We start from the raw sequence: 19,862 nt of genomic DNA on the forward strand, positions 1-19,862 counted from the left end.
TGGTCGAAGTAGAGAGGATATAAAATGTAGACTGGCAATGGCAAGGAAAGTGTTTCTGAAGAAGAGAAATTTGTTAACATCGAGTATAGATTTAAGTGTCAGGAAGTCATTTCTGAAAGTATTTGTATGGAGTGTAGCCATGTATGGAAGTGAAACATGGACGATAACTAGTTTAGACAAGAAGAGAATAGAAGCTTTCTAAATGTGGTGCTACAGAAGAATGCTGAAGATTAGATGGGTAGATCACATAACTAATGAGGGGGTACTGAATAGAATTGGGGAGAAGAGAAATTTGTGGCACAACTTGACTAGAAGAAGGAATCTGTTGGTAGGACATGTTCTGAGATATCAATGGATCACCAATTTAGTATTGGAGGGCAGCATGGAGGGTAAAAATCGTAGAGGGAGACCAAGAGATGAATACACTAAGCAGATTCAGAAGGATGTAGGTTGCAGTAGGAACTGGGAGATGAAGAAGCTTGCACAGTATAGAGTAGCATGGAGAGCTGCATCACACCAGTCTCAGGACTGAAGACCACAACAACAAGGGGATGACAGCTGCAAAAGTCACTGTAGAACTGAATGTCACACTTTCAAATCCTATCAGCACCAAAACAACATGAAAGGAGCTCAGAAGCAGGGAACTGCAGGGAAAACTAGTAAAGAAAATGCCTGTAACAGGAAAATGTGGTGCTAAAGCCATAAAAACTGGTGTATGGAGCAATGGAACTACGTTATTTGGTCACATGAGTCTTGTTTCACACTGTTCCCAGCTTCTGGCTGAGTTTACATTATGAGAGTGAAACATGGCGATGGTTTGGTGCTGACTTGGGCAGCCATATTGTGGTACCCATGGCCTCCATGGTTACTCTCCAAGGTCACATTAGTGCCAAGGACTACATGAGCAGTTTGTCTGATCAGGTCCATCCCATGGTAGAATGTCTGTTCTCCAACTCCGATGCAGTTTTACAAAAGGACAAGGCCCCTGTTCACACAGCTCACATCATCCAGCACTGATTTTGTTAACATGAGGACACCACCGCAGTCACCAGATCTCAATATTATGTGCATTTGTGGTCTACTTTAAAAAGAAGCGTGCAGGCCTGTTATTGACCTTCATCATTGTTACCTACTCTTGCCACTATTTTACAAAAAGAATGGTATAATATTTCCTTGGAAACCATACAGGACCTGAATTTATCAATTCCAAGAGGATTCTAAGCTGTTTTTAATGCCAATGGGTTTCCTACACTGTATTAGGCACAATAATTGGCTGTGTTTGTGGTATTTTCATATTTTTTCCACCCACTGTAAATCATCTCAACAAATTAAAACTGTGTGCCCCATGTCAATTCAAATATGACTCTGTCAGACCCATTATTGCAACACTAAACTGTTGAAATGCTCTTTATAATGTAGCAAATTAGGTGCAGCCTCTTGTCGATAAATGTGAAGTCTTTGTCTCAGTGCAATAGTGTGTGTCATGGAATAAATTGTTGCCAGAAATTACTTACTGGACTATAATCCTTAACATCTTCTGAGATACATTTTTCATCCTACAGATTGACATTCCACAAATTTATCTGTGAACCTTTGTGTTATATAAAACAGTACAATCGGGGCAGGAATCTAAAGTGGTCTAGTTGGAGGTTTGTGTGCTCACATTACATGCTGTTTGGAAAGGTACAATGAGATTCGTATATTTTTATTTTGCTTCACAGAAGCAATTCAGTAACATCCTGTTACACCTGATTCTCTCAATGCAGAAAAATTTACATTAAAGAACAACTACATATTTTTATAGTTTTATTTTACTTCTTTTCCTTTTTCTGTACCCATATTCCAGTTATTCCTAATTCCACACATAAGTGAAAAAGATGAAGGGAAAATTAAGTTGTATGGTAGGACATATACCACACTTGAATATCTAAATGAGAAATACTATTTCACAAACCAAGAGATGATGATAAAAGTTCAGGGGGACCAATAGGTTTTGGTATGATGTGAAAGTTCTTCCCTGTGCATTCTCTGTTACCTTGTAAAATATGAAGTGGCAGGGATGAAAAACTGATATATTATTACCCCTTTGGTAGCAATTGGCCCTTGAGAATTAAATGCATCTTCAAATATATGGAAGCAACATCTTCTGTATTGTCTAAATGTTAATACAAAGACTTAATGGCGTTTTAATTTGATGAAAACATATGCAAATTCATATTTGAATAGTTTTTTGTCCATAGTGACATAATTTATGAAAATCACAAATAAAGTACTGCTAAAATATCATGGAAACAGTAAAATAGATGCAATAAAACACCCTGCCTGCTGATAGAAAAACATAAAAAAAACCATCAGCCATTATACATAGCATACGGATCTCAAGAAAACTTGGTCCCTCATGAGCCCATTACTGTGAACATAATTTTTCAAAGACTAAGCTCAATGTATTCAGATGCAACTGTAATGTTATGAATGTTGTTTGAAGTTCAGTTGAAATTCAACCTCATTTTCCAATCAATGTTGGTGTGCAACAAGGTACTGTTCTCTCATAATTCAAATTGTGTAAGAATACAATGACAGTAGATCTTTTCAGGCATTATATTCTTGTGTGATGTTATATGGTGATGGAAGTGGTGGTGTAATTATGTTCTCACTGATCAAACCCATAAAGATCTCAAGAACTGGATCCTGATATGTAAGAATCATTTCAGCAGTAATGTGGTAAGATTGAACTAACAACAAAATATGTTTAAGTGCTGTGTGGAATGAAAATGAAAACATTATATAGTCCATGACAGTCACAATGTTGGATGTTATGTATATGTTAGTGAATGGATGTGGATGACAGCAATCAGCAACAAATTGAGAGAAACGTGCCATAGATGATATGGCTACATCACCAGAAGCAACAAAAACTTCACAGGAAAAACTGACCTTCATTATGAATAAGAAGGAAATTGATCTCCTGGTTGTCCCAAGAAATGATGGTGAGACAAGGTCAAAGAAGACATGTAAGCAACAGGCCTCAAAACGTAGGATGTGCTTGACAGGAAGCTGTACTAGAAAGAGACCAAGCAATTGTACCCCACATCAAAGAAAAGATATAAACAATTAATTTCACTTCTTTCTGGAACAAGTAATTCATATTTTTTTATCTTACCTAGTCATAGAGAGTGCACAAGGAAGAATTTTTATGTCAGACAAACTTTTTGCCTACGCCAAGGGCACTGAAATTGTCATATAACGTTTTTTCTGTTTTTAAATCCACAGAAAAGTGAATACATTTTACAGAAGAGACATTAGTTGAGATTATTTCTATGGTGACATTTCATTACGCTGCTTTCTGCCAAAGAACATTTCTGTGCTGTCATTTTCTTTTCTCTTCATAAAAAAATGAAGAGGATAAGAAGGAAAAGGAGGAAAAGGGTGAAGAAAAAGAAGAAAAGGTACTTTCATGTTTTCATCACATTCATAGTAAAATATGTTTTCAAATGCTTTATTTTTTGTTAATCCTTATTATTTAATAACCATTTTATTTTCATGACGTATTTTATTGTCTGCTGCTCTCACAACACTTTTGACATATATTGATGTATACAAATCAGAGTTTTTCAAAAAATCTTCAGTGATGTTACCATTCTTCTCATAATGAACTAGGACATAACAGTCACTGAAGGGATGTTCTTCAGAGAACATAGTTCTAAAAAATTAAGTACAAGAATATTACAAGAAATGTTCCTCCAAAACATTGTAACACACTGAAGATGCCACACTGTTGGCATAAAATTGCACTGGCATTCTCACAATATAGTACTGTAAGTGCACTTGCAAGAATGTATATCAAAATGGTTGACAAATAAAACTTGTCAACTACCTTTCATTGGAGTAATAACATCAGTCAGAGCATCTGTAGATGCTGACCGGTTTGTAAATCGACTATAGTGCTCAGAAACAAGAGGTAATGAAGAAGAGTGCAATACATTGGTGGTCACGCCACTATTGAATTCAGGACTGCCTCCTCCTTTGCGGCAGCACTGTTCTTGCTGTGGATCTAAAATGCCTGTCACGCTTTGAGGACTACATATTACTTTTTGGTCTTTGAGCATTTTCATGAAATGCAACTGATAGTATCTTTTTTCCTCTGTCAATAACCTCAGTTCATTATCACGCTCTGCAAGAACTTTCTTGAGATCTGCTATCACTTCTTCATGTTCTTCATGAATAGGCTGTTTCCGCAAATCTGTGGATGTGTGGAGCCTGTGAAAAGAATTTAAAATTGAAGTCCTTTAACTCAAACAGACAGTGGAACTAAGCTGTTTCATTAACACAGCAATTAAAATTAACATTACATCAATTTATAACTATCCATGGCACACACAGATGATACAGTTATCTGAAAATATTTTAATTTTTTGATCAAAAGCCAACAATGTTTATGTTTCTGATATAATTTATCATAAAAATAATAAGTAACAACTACTCTCACAATTTGGTCACTTCTCTTCGTATTATTTCTTTGTGTCCTTCATAAAATTTCTACACAGTTTGTGAACCACAAAAATTAAAGTATGCCATAACTGTATTCTCAAATCAGAAGATCAACTGAACTTCTCTGAAAGAGTTCATACTTCTATTGTGACAATATTACATGGTACAGAATCATAATGTATTTTCTGACAAGGGCTTTTGTTGTGTGAATGCAAACTCTCCCAGCATTTACTTCTGATGAGAAGCTCTCTGGTTTCCAGCCATGTATTAGTGTTAAGATATCATGTATTTTATCTTAGTGCTACCAGCTAGCTTGAAACCCAAAATATTTTCATCAAGTGTTGTTATTGTGGTCTTCAGTTCTGAGACTGGTGTGACACAGCTCTCTTAACTAGTCTGTCCCGCACAAGTCTCTTGTGTGAATACTGCTACTTACATCCATCCATGCGTGCTTGCTTACTGTAGTATATCCTTAGTCTCCCTCTACACTTTTTACAACCATCTCCTCCCTTCATTACCAATCTGACAATTCCTCCATGTCTCATGATATGTCCTACCACCTGATCACTTATTTAATAAAAACAGTGCCATAAATTTATTTATTTTTGGATCAGTTCAGTTTCTTCCCATTAATTATGTGATCTAGTCATTTAATTTTCAGCATATTTCTTATTTGAACTGTTAATCACCATGTTTTACTTCCTTATAAGACTTACATTCCATACAGGTACCTTCAGAAAAGACTACCCAAAGTTAAGTTTATATGCAATGTGAACATATTTATCATTTTCAATTTTTTTGCTGTTGTCAGTTTGCATTTTATATCTTTTTCTATAAATATATGTTTATATTTCTTCTGTTCATCTTCTAAGATAAGTCATAAGGTCAGTACTGTCTCATGTGTTCCTATATTTCTCGATGATTAATGCTTCAAGCAGTTCTTGCTGCATCATATTCATCAGATTTGTATTCCCTCTTGAGCTTCCAACAACTTCTTCCATTATTATTAGCCAAGGTATTTCAATAGGCTGTTAGGTATGTTATTCTGTTGGACAAATTAAGTTATGGAAACATTGCAAAGTTACGGAACTTCCATATGCTATCAGATAATGTCTATGTCTATGCCTGAAGAACATTAGTAGCAATGCTGCTTTCATTAGATTGTGGATGGCTCAGCTGATTTCGTTGCCTTTCAGCATCAAGTGCCTGTTTCTGTGCACCACTGAAGGTGTGGCCTTTGTTCTGGTTAAAGGTGTTACACATCTTGATTTAAATAACTTCTTTGATGACAGAATTGCTGTAGTAGATGCACGGGATAATATTTCCATTTCATCAAACATAATCATACATTTGTTTATAAGGCTGTGTTTGGCAATAGCATATTGTCGAAATTGTGATATTGAATGTAGAGTCCATGCAGTTTTCTGCAATCGTTCATGCTGACTGACCAGTGTAACTGCGATTACATGTTTTTCAGTCACAGACACTGATATTATCTCCAGTGGCATATGGAAGTTCTGTGACTATGTAACATCTCTGTGACATAATTTGGCCAATTAAATAAAGTGCCCAACTGCCTATTGCCTGATGGTGACACTGGAGGAAGTCATCAAAAGGTTGAGATTGAATACAAATCTGCTCCAGAATGTCACTGTGAAAAACTACATACTCAAAAGTATGTGTGTTCAAGATTACATAGTCACCATATTTACTGGAGTTTTGCAATTCTTTGATAACATTATTTGTTTGACATAAGCAAAGATTGCTATGATTTTTTACAGAGTTTTTCAATTTTATGATGAGATTCTACTTTAGGACACATAACATATGCATGGTATAAATGTTTCAGCTTTGTTCTATTAAATAGGATGTTAAAGAAACTCTGTGTAGTTCAATTTATTCATTATAAACATATGTCAAAAATCTGCTATGCTCAGACTGACAGAAGCCAATCCCAAGTAACTCCTGACAACTATGGAACTGGTCATACACACACCATTATTTTAGTTTGAAAACACTTGAAAGTCAGTGGAAAAGTTGTCTGGACCGTGAGTAGTATGGTCAAAACACTTCACAAACTGTTTTAAAGCAGTTTTTCTCTTTATGAAATCCTCCACTAGTGTGCTTATTTTGGGAACTAAATTGTTATTACAAATGATTTTACTGCAGGTCCTTTGATTAAGTTATTGCTTCAACTTCATCCTTAATTGATTGTTTTGGCTTTCATTCACTGAATAAGTGTCTTATATTCAATATGACCTGACGGGAAAGCCTTTCATCACTTTCTCTTCATGGGAAAGGAAAGTTAACTAATCTGCCGAATTACTGGTTTTGTTTACTTTAGCCACACACTTCAGAATTTGTGTAGACCTTTATGTCATTATTTCACAGAAATGTTAAAATTTTGCTTGAACGTCTAAGACAGCTGTGAAAAAGATTGTGAGCCAGTGATTTCCCTTAACTTATTTATTTTCTTTCACTATAAGTTCATAACTCAAAAGTCAATTAGTTTTTGCTATCATCAAAATCAATATGCACTGTGGAACAAATAACATTAAAATTTAAAAGTGCTTTCATACATGATCTCCTCTTTAATTATTGCTTATTCTTGTGGTTAATTTGACTTCCATTTGAGGTTTTGGCAGCAGAGTCTGCTTCAACATGTGCTTCACATAATGGACATGAACTTCTACCACAAGAGGCATTTTTAGGGTCTAACTGAAACATGTAAGATAAGAACATTTTTCTCTATATTGTCACCAGCCATTTGTTGCTTCTGTATGTGCATTCATACTCTGCAGGTCACCTTATGGACTGTGGTAGAGTACTTCAGGTACCACTATCACTTCCCACATTTCCTGTTTCATTTGCAAATGGCTTGTGAAAATGTTGATAAACCCTATATGAGCTCTAATCCCTTAGTTTTACCATCATGGCCATTTCCAAGATACATGTGGGACAAAGTAAGATGCTACAGTATTTTCTTGGGATGTGTGCTCTCAGAATTTGTTTCCAGGAAATTTTTTAGTGATGCAAAGGGTCTTGTATTGCCTCACAGCATTGAAGTAGCATTAGAAGCTGGTTGGTGTTATTATGTTTATTAGACATATCTCTGAAGAAATGTGTGACTCTTCTTTTGATCTTCTGTATCTCCTCTATCAATTACACCTGGTAAAGGGCACAGGCTGATGAGTAACACTCAAAACTGACCAAATGATGTTCCAAATTAAACAGTTTCGTAATGATACTATCACTCCCACTGATGCTGACTATGCCAGTTGTGAACAGAACTTGTTGTCCACTGCCTGATTATAAGTAGCAAGCAATATAAATTGTACTGTATCCTCCGTCAAACTAGGATTTTCAGACCACAATGCATTAATTATGCAGGTCTGGTTGCAAAATAACAGTCACGAACACAATAAAATCACTGTACAGAGGAGAAACTTCAATAAAACCCACATGCATACTTTCCTCTTTGATATACAAAATGAAAACTGGCAAAATGTATACGAGGCTCAAACAGTAGACAGCAAATATGAAGCATTCTTGGATATTTTCTGTTATTATTTTAATTGCCACTTTCCCTTACAAACAAAATGTATCACCAAAGATAGAAAACTCTCCAGCTGGATCACCCCAGGAATCATTAGATCATCACAAAGAAAAAGAGAACTTTTTTACATGAGCAAATCCAAACTAGGCAGTAGTGAAGCATTTAAGTCATACTTTACTCTATATAAAAAGATATTAAAGAACGTAGTAAATGCAGCCAAAAAGCTACAGAATGATAACTACCTCAAATTGTCATCAAATAAGAGCAAAAGCATGTGGCAACTCATTAATATGAATACTAATAGAGGAAAACAGTTACAAAGTGATATTAGCCTAAAAATAAATGGAAAATTAGTCTCCTGTGGGAAAGAAACAGCAGAGGAATTCAATAACTACTTTACAGAAACAGTAGAAAACCTGGCTAACCATCTTAAAAATAGCTGTCCCTTACAACTAGAACCAAACTTATGCTTAGAGACTCTATTTCTAAGGCCTACATCTGAAATTGAAATAGAAAAGACACTTCATAGCAAAATAAAAAAAAAATCATCTGCTGGACAAGATCAAATCCCATGCTTCCTCCTTCATAATTGCAGTAACTCAATCAGTAAACCCCTCGCTCACATAATAAACTTCTCATTCCTGAATGGTACATTTCCTGGCATGCTCAAAATTGCAAAAATTATACCTGTCCACAAAAAAGGAAGCAAAGAGGATCCCAGTAATTATCGACCCATTGCACTGCTTTCAGCTTTTAGTAAAGTATTTGAATATATAATGGCCACCAGAATCATGTCCTTTCTAGACAAAGAAAATATCCTGTCACCTGCTCAGTTCAGCTTCCAAAGTAAGAAAGCTACAACAGATGCAATACAAGAATTTCTAGATCATGCACTGGAGCTTGTGGACAAAAAACTCCCAGCCATAGGTATATTCCTAGATCTAACAAAGGCATTCGACATGGTTAACCATAGTATACTTCTGCAAAAGATGCATTCCTATGGAATAAGAGGAAATGCCTATGACTGGTTTAAAAGCTATCTGGAAGATCGACAGCAGTATGTCGAATTAAATGAAACTAAGCTCTCAGGTACAGCTAGCACAGTACACTCCTCCATACATACCATAAAGCAAGGCATTCCCCAAGGCTCCGTCCTGGGCCCTTTGCTGTTCTTACTTTACATAAATGACCTTCCTCACAGCCTACCAAACACAAAAACCCTTTTATTTGCTGATGACACCTCTATACTAATATCTGCTCCCGAACAAATTCTCCAATCCAATATAGATAGAACCACAGATCAAATAAGTCGATGGCTTCAAAGTAATAGGCTGCTGATTAATGCAAAAAAGACAATTGGAATAACCTTTCACACTGCCCAAAACAGAAATCCATCACAACCAACTATACCACTGGAAAAAAATAATGTTAAACTTGAAAATGAAATAAAATTTTTGGGGGTCACTATTACTGATACGCTCACATGGAAAAGGCACATTGACGTTACCAGCACAAAACTTAGCAAAGTATGCTTCATGATTAGATCAATAAGGAACGTCACTAACACAAGTACCCTAACCACAATGTACCATGCACTCTTTCACTCTGTACTTAACTACGGAATCATCTTCTGGGGCCAAAATTCTGAATCAATTAAGATATTCAAACTGCAAAAGAAGGTAGTCAGAACAATTATGTTCAAAAAACAAAGAGACACTAGTAAACCATTATTTAAGAAACTAAATATTTTGCCCCTCCCATGCCAATACATATTAGAATTATTATTCTTTACCAAAAAAAGTATCAACAAAATTAGCAAAAATATGGACTACCACAATTATGACACAAGATCAAAAACCTCTCTAAGAATACTTCCCCACTCAACAAAACTGTACAGTGATGGTGTCAAGTGCATGGGAATAAAATTATATAATCATCTTCCAACTTTTATACAAGAAATCCAAGAAATAAATAAATTCAAACAGACAGTGAAATCTCTTTTATTAAAAGAATGCTTTTATACCATCCAGGAATATTTGGAATCAAAATTGTCTTAGTGCATGATAAAGTATCAAAGCTGAATGTTGTTAAGTCAGTTTTGTCACATCATGTAACAATTCTCTGTAAAGCTGTAACTTTAAGTAACATAATTTTGTAGGTAATGTAAAATAATCTTTCCTCTGTATTCTTGTTTACTACTTTAGACTCCTGTAAACTGTATATTTGTATTGACTTATCCCATATCAGTTGTACAAGCCATTGTACTGATTTGATCCACGGGACAAATAATAAATAAATAAATAAATAAATAAATAAATAAATAGTACAATTGTAAAACTGTGAGGAGACAGAATGGCTGGTCAGCAGGTGAAATTTCAGTACTTAGAGGGAAAAAATCTATTCCTTACATTTTGAGCTGTTAGTTCTTTCATGAGGGAGGAAATAATGATAAGTTGAGAAAAAGTGACATGTCACTCAGACTCCAGGATGAATGGAATGCTGATGAGATATCAGCAAAGGAATGTTGCATATAAAAAGGTCTGTTCACTGGTCAATCAAATCCTGAACAGGGAAGCCTCTGATGGCATACTACTATTAACAATAACAATCCAAGAGAACATTATACTAATAATAAACTTATTTTATAAGCTAGAAACTCACCTTTGACTCAGAACATTTATTTCCTGCTGCATTTCTTCTTTCAGTTTATTCCATTGTTCCTTTTCTTTTTCGTATTTTTCCTTCAGCTCTGACAGTCTTGCATCACGCTCCCTGTGATCCAAGGTGAGGGTGGAGAGCGAAATGGAAATGGCAAAAGGAACATACAGGTAGGCAATCTGGTCCATAATGAGTGCATTTCCTTTTAATGTATATAAAACTACTGATGTCAGTGCAAAAATGAACAGTACTTAGTGCATCTAAGATACATATTACATAAAATGCTTTTTGTTTTAATTTCAGTATGCTGCTATATGTGAGCTTGAAGCAAAAGTAGTTTTAAAGCTATGCTGCAGTTGTTATACACTGCTGATATGTGTAGCATGTTGAGACAAAAAACTGAACTTGCAATTTCTTGGTCTAAACAGCAAGCAGCGAGTATATCCAAAGGAAGTTGCATTGCTCCATTTTTTCTCTTATGTGGTATTTGCTACTGAATGGTTAATAATTATTCATCAAATACTGGACATTACACATCTTGTATCTCTGGTTTTGTAGTTCTGAGCCTGCATCAAAAACAGTACCTTTGCTTTCTGTATGCACATATATTATTTAGTGAATTAAAGTATTGAGATCACTTAATAGGTCAGTACAGGGCCATCCTGTCTCCCATTTCCCTATATTAATAGTGCTGGACACACAGCCAGTTCGAAAACATTTTCCATACAAGCGACAAAGCATTTGGTGACCCCTTCCATTTGTCCATGTAAGTGCCATATTATTTGGCAGCCCTCCCCCTTTTGCCCACCCATCCTTCATACATTAGTTGCCATTCCTTGGGCTCTTGGTAAGACCTTCAAAAATGAATTTAAATGTAGCGAGTGTGGAAATGAGTTTTTCTCTCCACTAATTGTGATACACCCAGTGTACACATTTTGCACTAGGGATGCCTCTGGTAACCCTAGCAGTTTGGTGCCTCAAGCGGCTGCTTGTGTTGCTTGGGCCTCAAACTAGCCCTGTTTGGACATCAAAATACTATTTAAGGTAACATACTCCAGTAATTATAAAATTCTTTAGGTATGTAGTTCTACATGTCCTGATGCAAAAATGTTGTGTGCAACTTTTTATGGTCTTAGTTCATTTGTATGTACTGTTTTGCGAGATCTCAAAAGAGTTTATAATAAAGTCTGTTAGCCTGAAATATGTTGGCAGTCAAAGCATGGAAGAATCCAGCAACTGCTAATGGTATCATTCAGAAATGAGGTAAACATCTTCATCATAAAAATATTTTTGAACCCCAAATAATATACTACTGACATGCTGCCTTTATAGCATTGTTACTCAGAAGTGTCCACATAAAAATGTGAAAAATTAAAGGAAAAGATACTGTAACATATGGTCGCAATAATTCTTTGAATCAACTACAACAGGGGAAAAAATGAAGATTTCTTTCATAGCTACAAGTGCACATAATCAAACAGTTTACACTTACAAGTAAAATCCAAGTCAATCAGAACTGTGAATTTTCTTATGTCATTTGATTTAGTTCATTTAAGGAAAGAGTTAAGATACAAATAGATAATAAATCAGTCTTAATTTTGGTTAATGTGTTATTCTAGATGACTTCTTCTGGCTACAAAAGAAGAAACAGTTTACAAATGAAAATAATTATCTGAATAAAATGAAATGTAGGACATTCATACATTTAACAAACCAAAAAGTATGTCACTTCAGACTGTGCAACAATAGTGTTATTACACAGCCTGTATTCTTCGCACGATGATGTGATGAAACAAAACGCAATAAAAGCAGCAAGAGAATCTTACATTGGAAAATTGTTATCAACCAAATAAAGTAAATGCATCAAAGAAAGATTGGACACCAGAGCCCAATATTTATAAATGTTGTGGCCAATGGTATATAATGATGGTTCCATACAACTTAGGTCCATAGATCTGAAGTGGGCAATTATGCTGTGGTACTGAATTGTGGGGAACAATGTCAGCAAATCTCTTCCTGGAATTATGTAGTGGGCCAGGTTTGTACATCATTAAATTGACATCAGTATGGTCAAATACAAATAAAGAATTATGTAGTTTCATGTTACATGGATCATATTAGTGACCTACTGCTATAATGTGGAATCAACCAATTTTACAATTATAAAACATTTTCTCAGGAAAAATGTGGCAACCTTCTTGTTATTTGATCCACAAGTGTCACTAACAAAGGACCACTCAATCTGAGAAAAAATTCTTCATAGCCTAAGGGAATTTTATTAGGCTGGATTTACAATTGAAGAGTTGCTGTATCAGTGTAATTATGGTAATGTATTTTCTAGGTAAAAGCCCAGTATATTATGTTAACAAACATTGTAAATGGTTTATATATTTTTTACTGATGAATAATCAGTTTATGGAGTATACAACAGAAAAGAGGGCATTTCATTGTCAAAGTTAAAGATTTTTATCTATGTTCCTTGTCTGGTTGATGTGGATACATGTATGCAATACTCTGCGAAAAGCAGGTGGAAAATATATACAAGATGATGTTTGGAGGCTGTCCGTCACAAATTTGAATGAATTATTTTTTGTGACACCACAGGCCAGCATATGTGACAGCTTTGTGGAGAACCTGGGTTCAATTTCTGATACTGCCATGGATATTCCCTTGGTCGGAAACTGGAATGGGGTGAATTCAGATTTTTGTTGTAATCAAGGAGCTACTTGATTGAGAAGTAGCAACTTCAGGAGCTGGGAAACTGATGACAGTTGGGAGAGCAATGTTCTGACACTATGTCCCTGCATACTGCATCCAAATGCCACCATCAGTTACAGCTGACACTAGCAGAAAGGTACTGAATGGCTTGTCAGGGCCAGTTCACAGAACTGGAGTAGTAATCTACCATAACTGTTTAGGTGAACTTGAATTACTATTTATACCTTTCTATATGTTCTATAACTTCCTCTAACATAGTTTTTCTAGTTGACTCAAAGACTTTCTGTCATTGATGTGTTACAGTTATCTTTTGTTATTAGCTCATTTTGATTATTTGAATGCAGGATATAATATTTTAAACAGTTAAAGACTGCACAGTGTTAATTGTTTTCTAGAGGAAAGTCTGGATTTTGTTATTTCAGAATTTTTGTTTTTAAATTCCATAAGTTAATTTGTATATTTATAACACCAGTCACAGTCTGTTAATATAAGAAAGTTAAAAAGTTGGGGGGGGGGGCAATTTTAAAAAATGCAACTTTTAAGTGGACTCCCACAATAAAAGTAGTTTTTGTCAATCAATATATATTTTCCAAACATCTACATATCATTCATGAAAGACACCTGAAGACAAATTTAAATAGCATCTATGATAACTGAAACATATAAGGATTGTATGAATGCAGAGTCTCGCGGCGATAACATTGAATAAAATGTTCTCGGGTTTCCAACCGCGTCAATTGGTTAAAACTACACGAGCTTTCGGCCAAGCACTCCTTGGCCATTGTCAAGTGTATAAGGATTTTTTGCTCTTTCCCAGGAGAAGAGTTAATGGTGCAATTTTATAAGTCTAGTAATAAGATATCTTGTTGCTAACATAAACCACAATTTGTATCTGGCTCTCTTTCCTTCTATCAGCTGCTATACAAATGACCTCTACTTCCTGTTGATTGCATTGTTGTGAAACAGTTCCTGAGTGTACATTGGACTCCTCTGTAAACAGTTCTTGAGTGCACATTGGACTCCTCTCAAATTCTTCATTCTTTTACAAAATGGAAGTCTGCATATGCCAATATCAGTCTAGGAGTCATTCACATTCCTCTACAAATGCTATGAATGACCAAGACTTCTAAAATGTATATGGCATAGCATAGGGTGCATAGTCTGTGAGTGCTGTTTATTTTTCATTTCAGCACAAACAAATGTGTCTTATCTCTCTGTTCATCCAACAACATATTACATAAAGAGTCATCAAAATTATAAATATTTTTAGTAACTGCCCAAGTATAAAAGTACAAACATAAAAAAGAAACAAATATACAAATGCTGACAAACAGTGAAAAAAGGCTGTTACAATTTTGCACAATGTAATATATTTAACAAAAATTTGACTCATTTATCAAATCATCAAAAAAATTTATTTACTGATTGATCCAGTAATACTCAAACATCCCTACTCCTCAGTTACAAAATATGAAACCAATTCGTACTTTTGGTAATAATTGGAAATAGTCTGCATTCATCTACAACAGAAATCATGCTTATGAGCTAGTAGCATAATGCTTTTGGAATGTGATGAATGTGGCCTATATTCAATTGCAATTATCCTGCATTGTTAAAATGCAACAGTGAAAGTTTAATACAGCTAAGCATCTAAATAAAGAAGAATAGCAATAGATAGCAAAAGAAATGACATTGTTAGTGAAAAGGAACCCAGAAGGAGCCAAGAAAGGAATGGGAGCAGGAAAACAGAGAGCGCAGCAGGCAGTTTTCCGCCAGTGCTGTCTTCTGTGTTGCTAGAGAACAAAATGTAACCTTAATTTTAAAAAGAATGTCACTAAAATATTTGCTAACCTTGCAGGCCTTCATGAACCACTGGATTTTTTTTTCTGTGATACATGCTTTGGTACAGATTCCATTGCACAGTTGTATCATTAGCGTAAGGTTTAAACATTACTGTGCTCAGTGTGCAAAAATATAAACTCTTAAGAGGCCAGAAAAGTTCTGTATGTGCTCTGTCATTTTAAGAAACCTAAATGTTACAAGGTTCAGTACCACCTTATCCAATTAAAAAAATTAAATAATAATTGACATCGCAAAGCACAAAGGTACTCAAAAGATACCACAAACTGTTGTCCTATTAGTCATTCATGCATTTTCCAGTGTTTCATTTATCCACAAAGAAATATTTTGCTAAGCAGCCATTTTTGTCTAAAAATTTACAAAAATATAGATAGTTCCACTTGCTTTACAGTTTACAGTGTTTCCCATTGTTGTTGAGCTGCAGACTATACTTTTGTCTCCATACTATGTTACGAAATAAGGTCTGGGTAAAAGTGCATAATGCAGACATTACACTGACAATTTGCTGAAAACACCATATTATTACATTCACATAGGACGTTTTGGATGTAATGTGTTTTCTTTCCCCTCACCAGTAAACCACCCCAGTTAGCTAATCATGAGGAGCTTAAAATTTAAAGCGAAATTTGAGCCTTGGTGAGGTTTGGCATTTTTTAGTGTTAATATATGGCAGACATAAAAGTTATTTTAATTGTAAAAAAGAAGGCCTAACAACGATCTCTGACTTAACCCCAGATCATTAGGCTATTACCCCAATTCACTAAACACCAATCCAGTATTTCTTGTGCAAATGTAAGCAATAAGAATATTGTGTGAGGTTGACTGTGATACATAACAATGAGATTTTCAAGAATATTGGCATCTTTATATCCAGAGGCCAGTACTTTGCTCCTTCATGACATTTGTGATTGATTAAAAGAATAATTTTCAGATTAAGTGTAATCCACGTGCCAACATCAGGGCACACTTTTAGTGCAAACGTCTCTAAAAACCTACGCATAGGTGGTAGGTTGGTTTCAAATTGTCGCCACTGAAATGAAGCTCTGTACCATGTTATCAACAGGGAGAAGATTCTTTGTAGATAACTAGAAAAAGTGCAATCATTACACCTTATAGTTATGTATATGGTTGTGAAAACTATGTAAGGTGACTGGGGTAAGTGTTTCAATAGATTTTAAGTTGCATTTCACAAGCAAGAAGCTTAGTTTTGTTCAGTGCTCAAAAAAGTAATGTATACCTTACCAGTGAATTTGTAATTTGAATTAAACAGATGTATTTAAAAGTGTAGATATTTTGATATAAATAAATTCTAACACATTTATTACATTATTTCAAAGCATGTTAAAAGTTTAACACAACAGGACAGTTCAAGGAACCTGAATTTGATAGTATGGTAGTCGTAAACCTAAATATAACACTCCCTGCACTAGTGTCCTTTCAAATGTATGCTAGAAATGTTGCATAGTCCACATTGTTCTATACATAAAAAAATCACAAACATATGATTTCACTGTGTGGCTGAGTAGTTAAACCACTAAAGGTTTTGAATTCCAACAGTTGTACTATCCCCTCCCTACAACACAAAATTCAATATCATTTAATTTTGTTAAAAACCAGCAATTACTGTTTCTGAATGCTGGTTCATATTAGTGGATATATTATTCAATATGTCAACACCAAATGTAGTTATGGCTGCAGGAAGAAGTGCTATCCAGTCAAACACAGTGTCCCATTGGATACTGAACTGCACTAACGTCAGCTAGTTCCACAGGGAGAAATTCACGCAGTTCAAATTGGGAGACCTAACTGGATACCGAGCAGGATCAAAAAATCCCCTCATATAAATACATACAGCAGGAAAATTACCCATCAGCATACAATCCAATTGGATCCATTTGTGTTGAAAAATCCTTAGAGGTATACCAAAAGGGGAGGAATGACATCTTTCCAGGAAACAGTGATTTATATTGTTACTTTGGAATCTGTTGTGGCGCTTAAAAGGTTAACCCAAAAACTAATGAACCATCATATCTAACAATGTGGTGCATGTTCTAAACAAGGGATTTCTTATGTCTAGTGATGGATGTTTTTTAGTGATGGATGTTTTAAATGTTCACAATATTTTCTCTGTACAATGTAGCTCTTCATCAGAAAAAAGTCTGCGGCTTGTACTCTTGTGGTAGCGTTCTCGCTTCACGCGCACGGGGTCCCGGGTTCGATTCCCGGTGGAGTCAGAGATTTTCTCTGGCTCAAGATGACTGGGTGTTGTGTGTCTTTCATCATCATTTCATCCTCATTCACTCGCAAGTCACCGTAGTGGCATTAAAGAACTTGTGGAGCGGTAGCCGAACTGCCCCGCGAGGGGTTTCCCGGCCACCAATGCCATACACTCATTATTATTATTATCAGAAAAAAGAATATTTGTAGTTAATACAGTAATAACCAGCAGCAAAATTCCTGATATTATGGTAGTCTTTTGCATGTAAGCTTTGTAGCCTAGCATTATAATAATATTATAAAGATTCTCGTATTTCAAACATCATAGATAATGATATGTAGGATCCTACATAAAGTCTTGTTTGCCATATTGTGAACCAGAAGTTTCGTGTACAGTACAGTGAAAAGTAGGGGATCTTCATTTGCAGCTGTTTGTACACTTTGATGATGTCCCATACTAATGTGCTCATCAGTAGCCAGTTGGCTGGTTTCACAGTCATAAAAGAACTTGTGGTCAGTAGTTTTGTCATAACTCTGGATAACTTAATGTAAAAAGCTGTCAGGCAGCTTCTGTGATGCCAATACACTCTCAAAAAGCAGTTGTATGTATGGATATTCACTGAATCATGCTAGATGTTCATAGGATAAAGTGAAAGTAATAATCTTTTATAAAAGCACACCATGTGCAGCACAGTTGGGCCTGTATCTGCTGTACTGTGGGCCCCTGTAATTATTTCAATGGGAAAGACAAACATAATCAACTGTTTTTATATGGTCATGTCAATCAAATATGTCACGGAACAATGAAGCTGAAATTGCTGTATAAATATTTGCGTTTTGAGTCAATGGCTAACTGTGCTGAAGCTGTCCCTGGACAAATAGTATGTAAAACAACCGTAGAATGTTTTATCAAACTCCTTTGGGTGAGTGAGGGGGGGAGGGGGGGGGGGGGAGACTGCTCTTGTAAAGCCATCTTACATATCTACACAGCTTAAAATGTGAAATGTGGTGGTGTACCAGTTACACCAGGTTTAACAAGAGTTTTAGTGTCTAACATGAATAAATTTATTAATTTACAATGAGATTTTCTGTATTACTTTCCTCATAATTTTTCTTCATATTAAATGGTTTGCAGGATTACAATGCTCTTAAACTGCATGCTTCATCATCTTTTTTGAAAATCACAGATTATATAACATTCTGACTACGACTATTTTTGTTTTAAAATTGAGTATTGCATCACATGATGAAGAGCATGAATGTAAATATCCATTCACTTTATAGTTCTTCAAGCATTTGAAATGCTCTGGAAGAAAATCATGAATGTACACTATTTTATAAGAATTTTTTAATGTATTGTAACTTGGAATTATTATTTCATAATGATTTTATGTGATAGTTTTGATGGCAATCATTATGATGTACTGCTGTAGACAAGATTCTTTTCATTGGATTTAATGTTAAAACAAAATCAAATTTTATTTTCTAGTTTAGATTAGAATTTTTTGCATTAAATACTATAAATATTCTCTGCCATAATTTCTCATTTCACTATTGCATATTCCCACTACCATATCAAAAAGGAAGTTTTACAATGGAATACAATTCTGAAATGCACACCAAATTTTCAGGAAGGTCTGCAAGGTTTGTATTTGGTCTTACATTTAATAATGTAAAATAGAGATTTGTAGTTTCCATACAGTAGTTTCAGGTTTGCTAACATATTCCATTTTAGCATTAAGCTGATGTAACTGCAGATACAATAAACTATCTTAAAGGAACACAAAACTGCTGTATTCACTGAAATTTTAAGTTGTGTTGAGACACAGTAACATAGTTCATATTAAATATGAGAAGTATAAACTTGCAGATAATTCTTCAGGAGGCAAAAAGGTGGTAAGTAAAATACTCACAATGTTGTTGAGACACTGAGTGGCAGGCAGACGTATAAACAAGATTTAAATAATCAAAAAGCTTTGTTGAGACAATGTAGCTATGCATGGGTATATATACGCTTTTGAGCTCCAAGGAAGAAAACAGTAAGAAAGCTTAGCAACAAATTCAGTCTTGTTTGTGTGCCTGTTGACTTCTCAGTGCCTCCACTACATGGTAAGTGAATATTTATATTCCATCCATTGTTTTCATTACACTCAGTTTTTTACTGAGTCATCAACAGAATACTGATTTGCTGAGAACATTAATTAAACACAAGACATGGAACAGGATGGAATATAGGCACTGCAAGATGAGGTAACTGCACTACAAGATGAGGTAACTCAGTAACAAAATGCTTAATTCATAACTGGGAGGACCATCATGTAAATATGAATAACACTGCTCACTGGTATGTTTATTATTTTTATTT

General features: G+C 35.1%; 1 protein-coding gene across 5 annotated transcripts in view; it reads right to left on the reverse strand.

The window, feature by feature from the left end:
- Positions 1 to 3,468: 3,468 nt before the first annotated feature.
- Positions 3,469 to 19,862, reverse strand: part of LOC126182750 (golgin subfamily A member 6-like protein 22) — a 352,202-nt gene continuing 335,808 nt past the window's right edge. For 2 of the 5 annotated variants that reach the window (XM_049924879.1, XM_049924878.1), the window contains exons 13-14: positions 10,706 to 10,816; positions 3,471 to 4,257 (exon numbers count right to left, since the gene is read on the reverse strand). In XM_049924879.1, the coding sequence (XP_049780836.1) occupies positions 3,867 to 4,257; positions 10,706 to 10,816 (502 nt within the window). In that variant the 3' untranslated portion in view covers positions 3,471 to 3,866. Of the gene's footprint in view, positions 4,258 to 10,705; positions 15,214 to 19,862 lie in introns of all 5 variants that reach the window. The other 3 variants (XM_049924877.1, XM_049924876.1, XR_007536699.1) reach the window with 3 other exon arrangements.

The sequence above is a fragment of the Schistocerca cancellata genome, chromosome 1 (genome assembly GCF_023864275.1).
Source record: "Schistocerca cancellata isolate TAMUIC-IGC-003103 chromosome 1, iqSchCanc2.1, whole genome shotgun sequence".
In the NCBI taxonomy this organism is placed as follows: domain Eukaryota; kingdom Metazoa; phylum Arthropoda; class Insecta; order Orthoptera; family Acrididae; genus Schistocerca; species Schistocerca cancellata.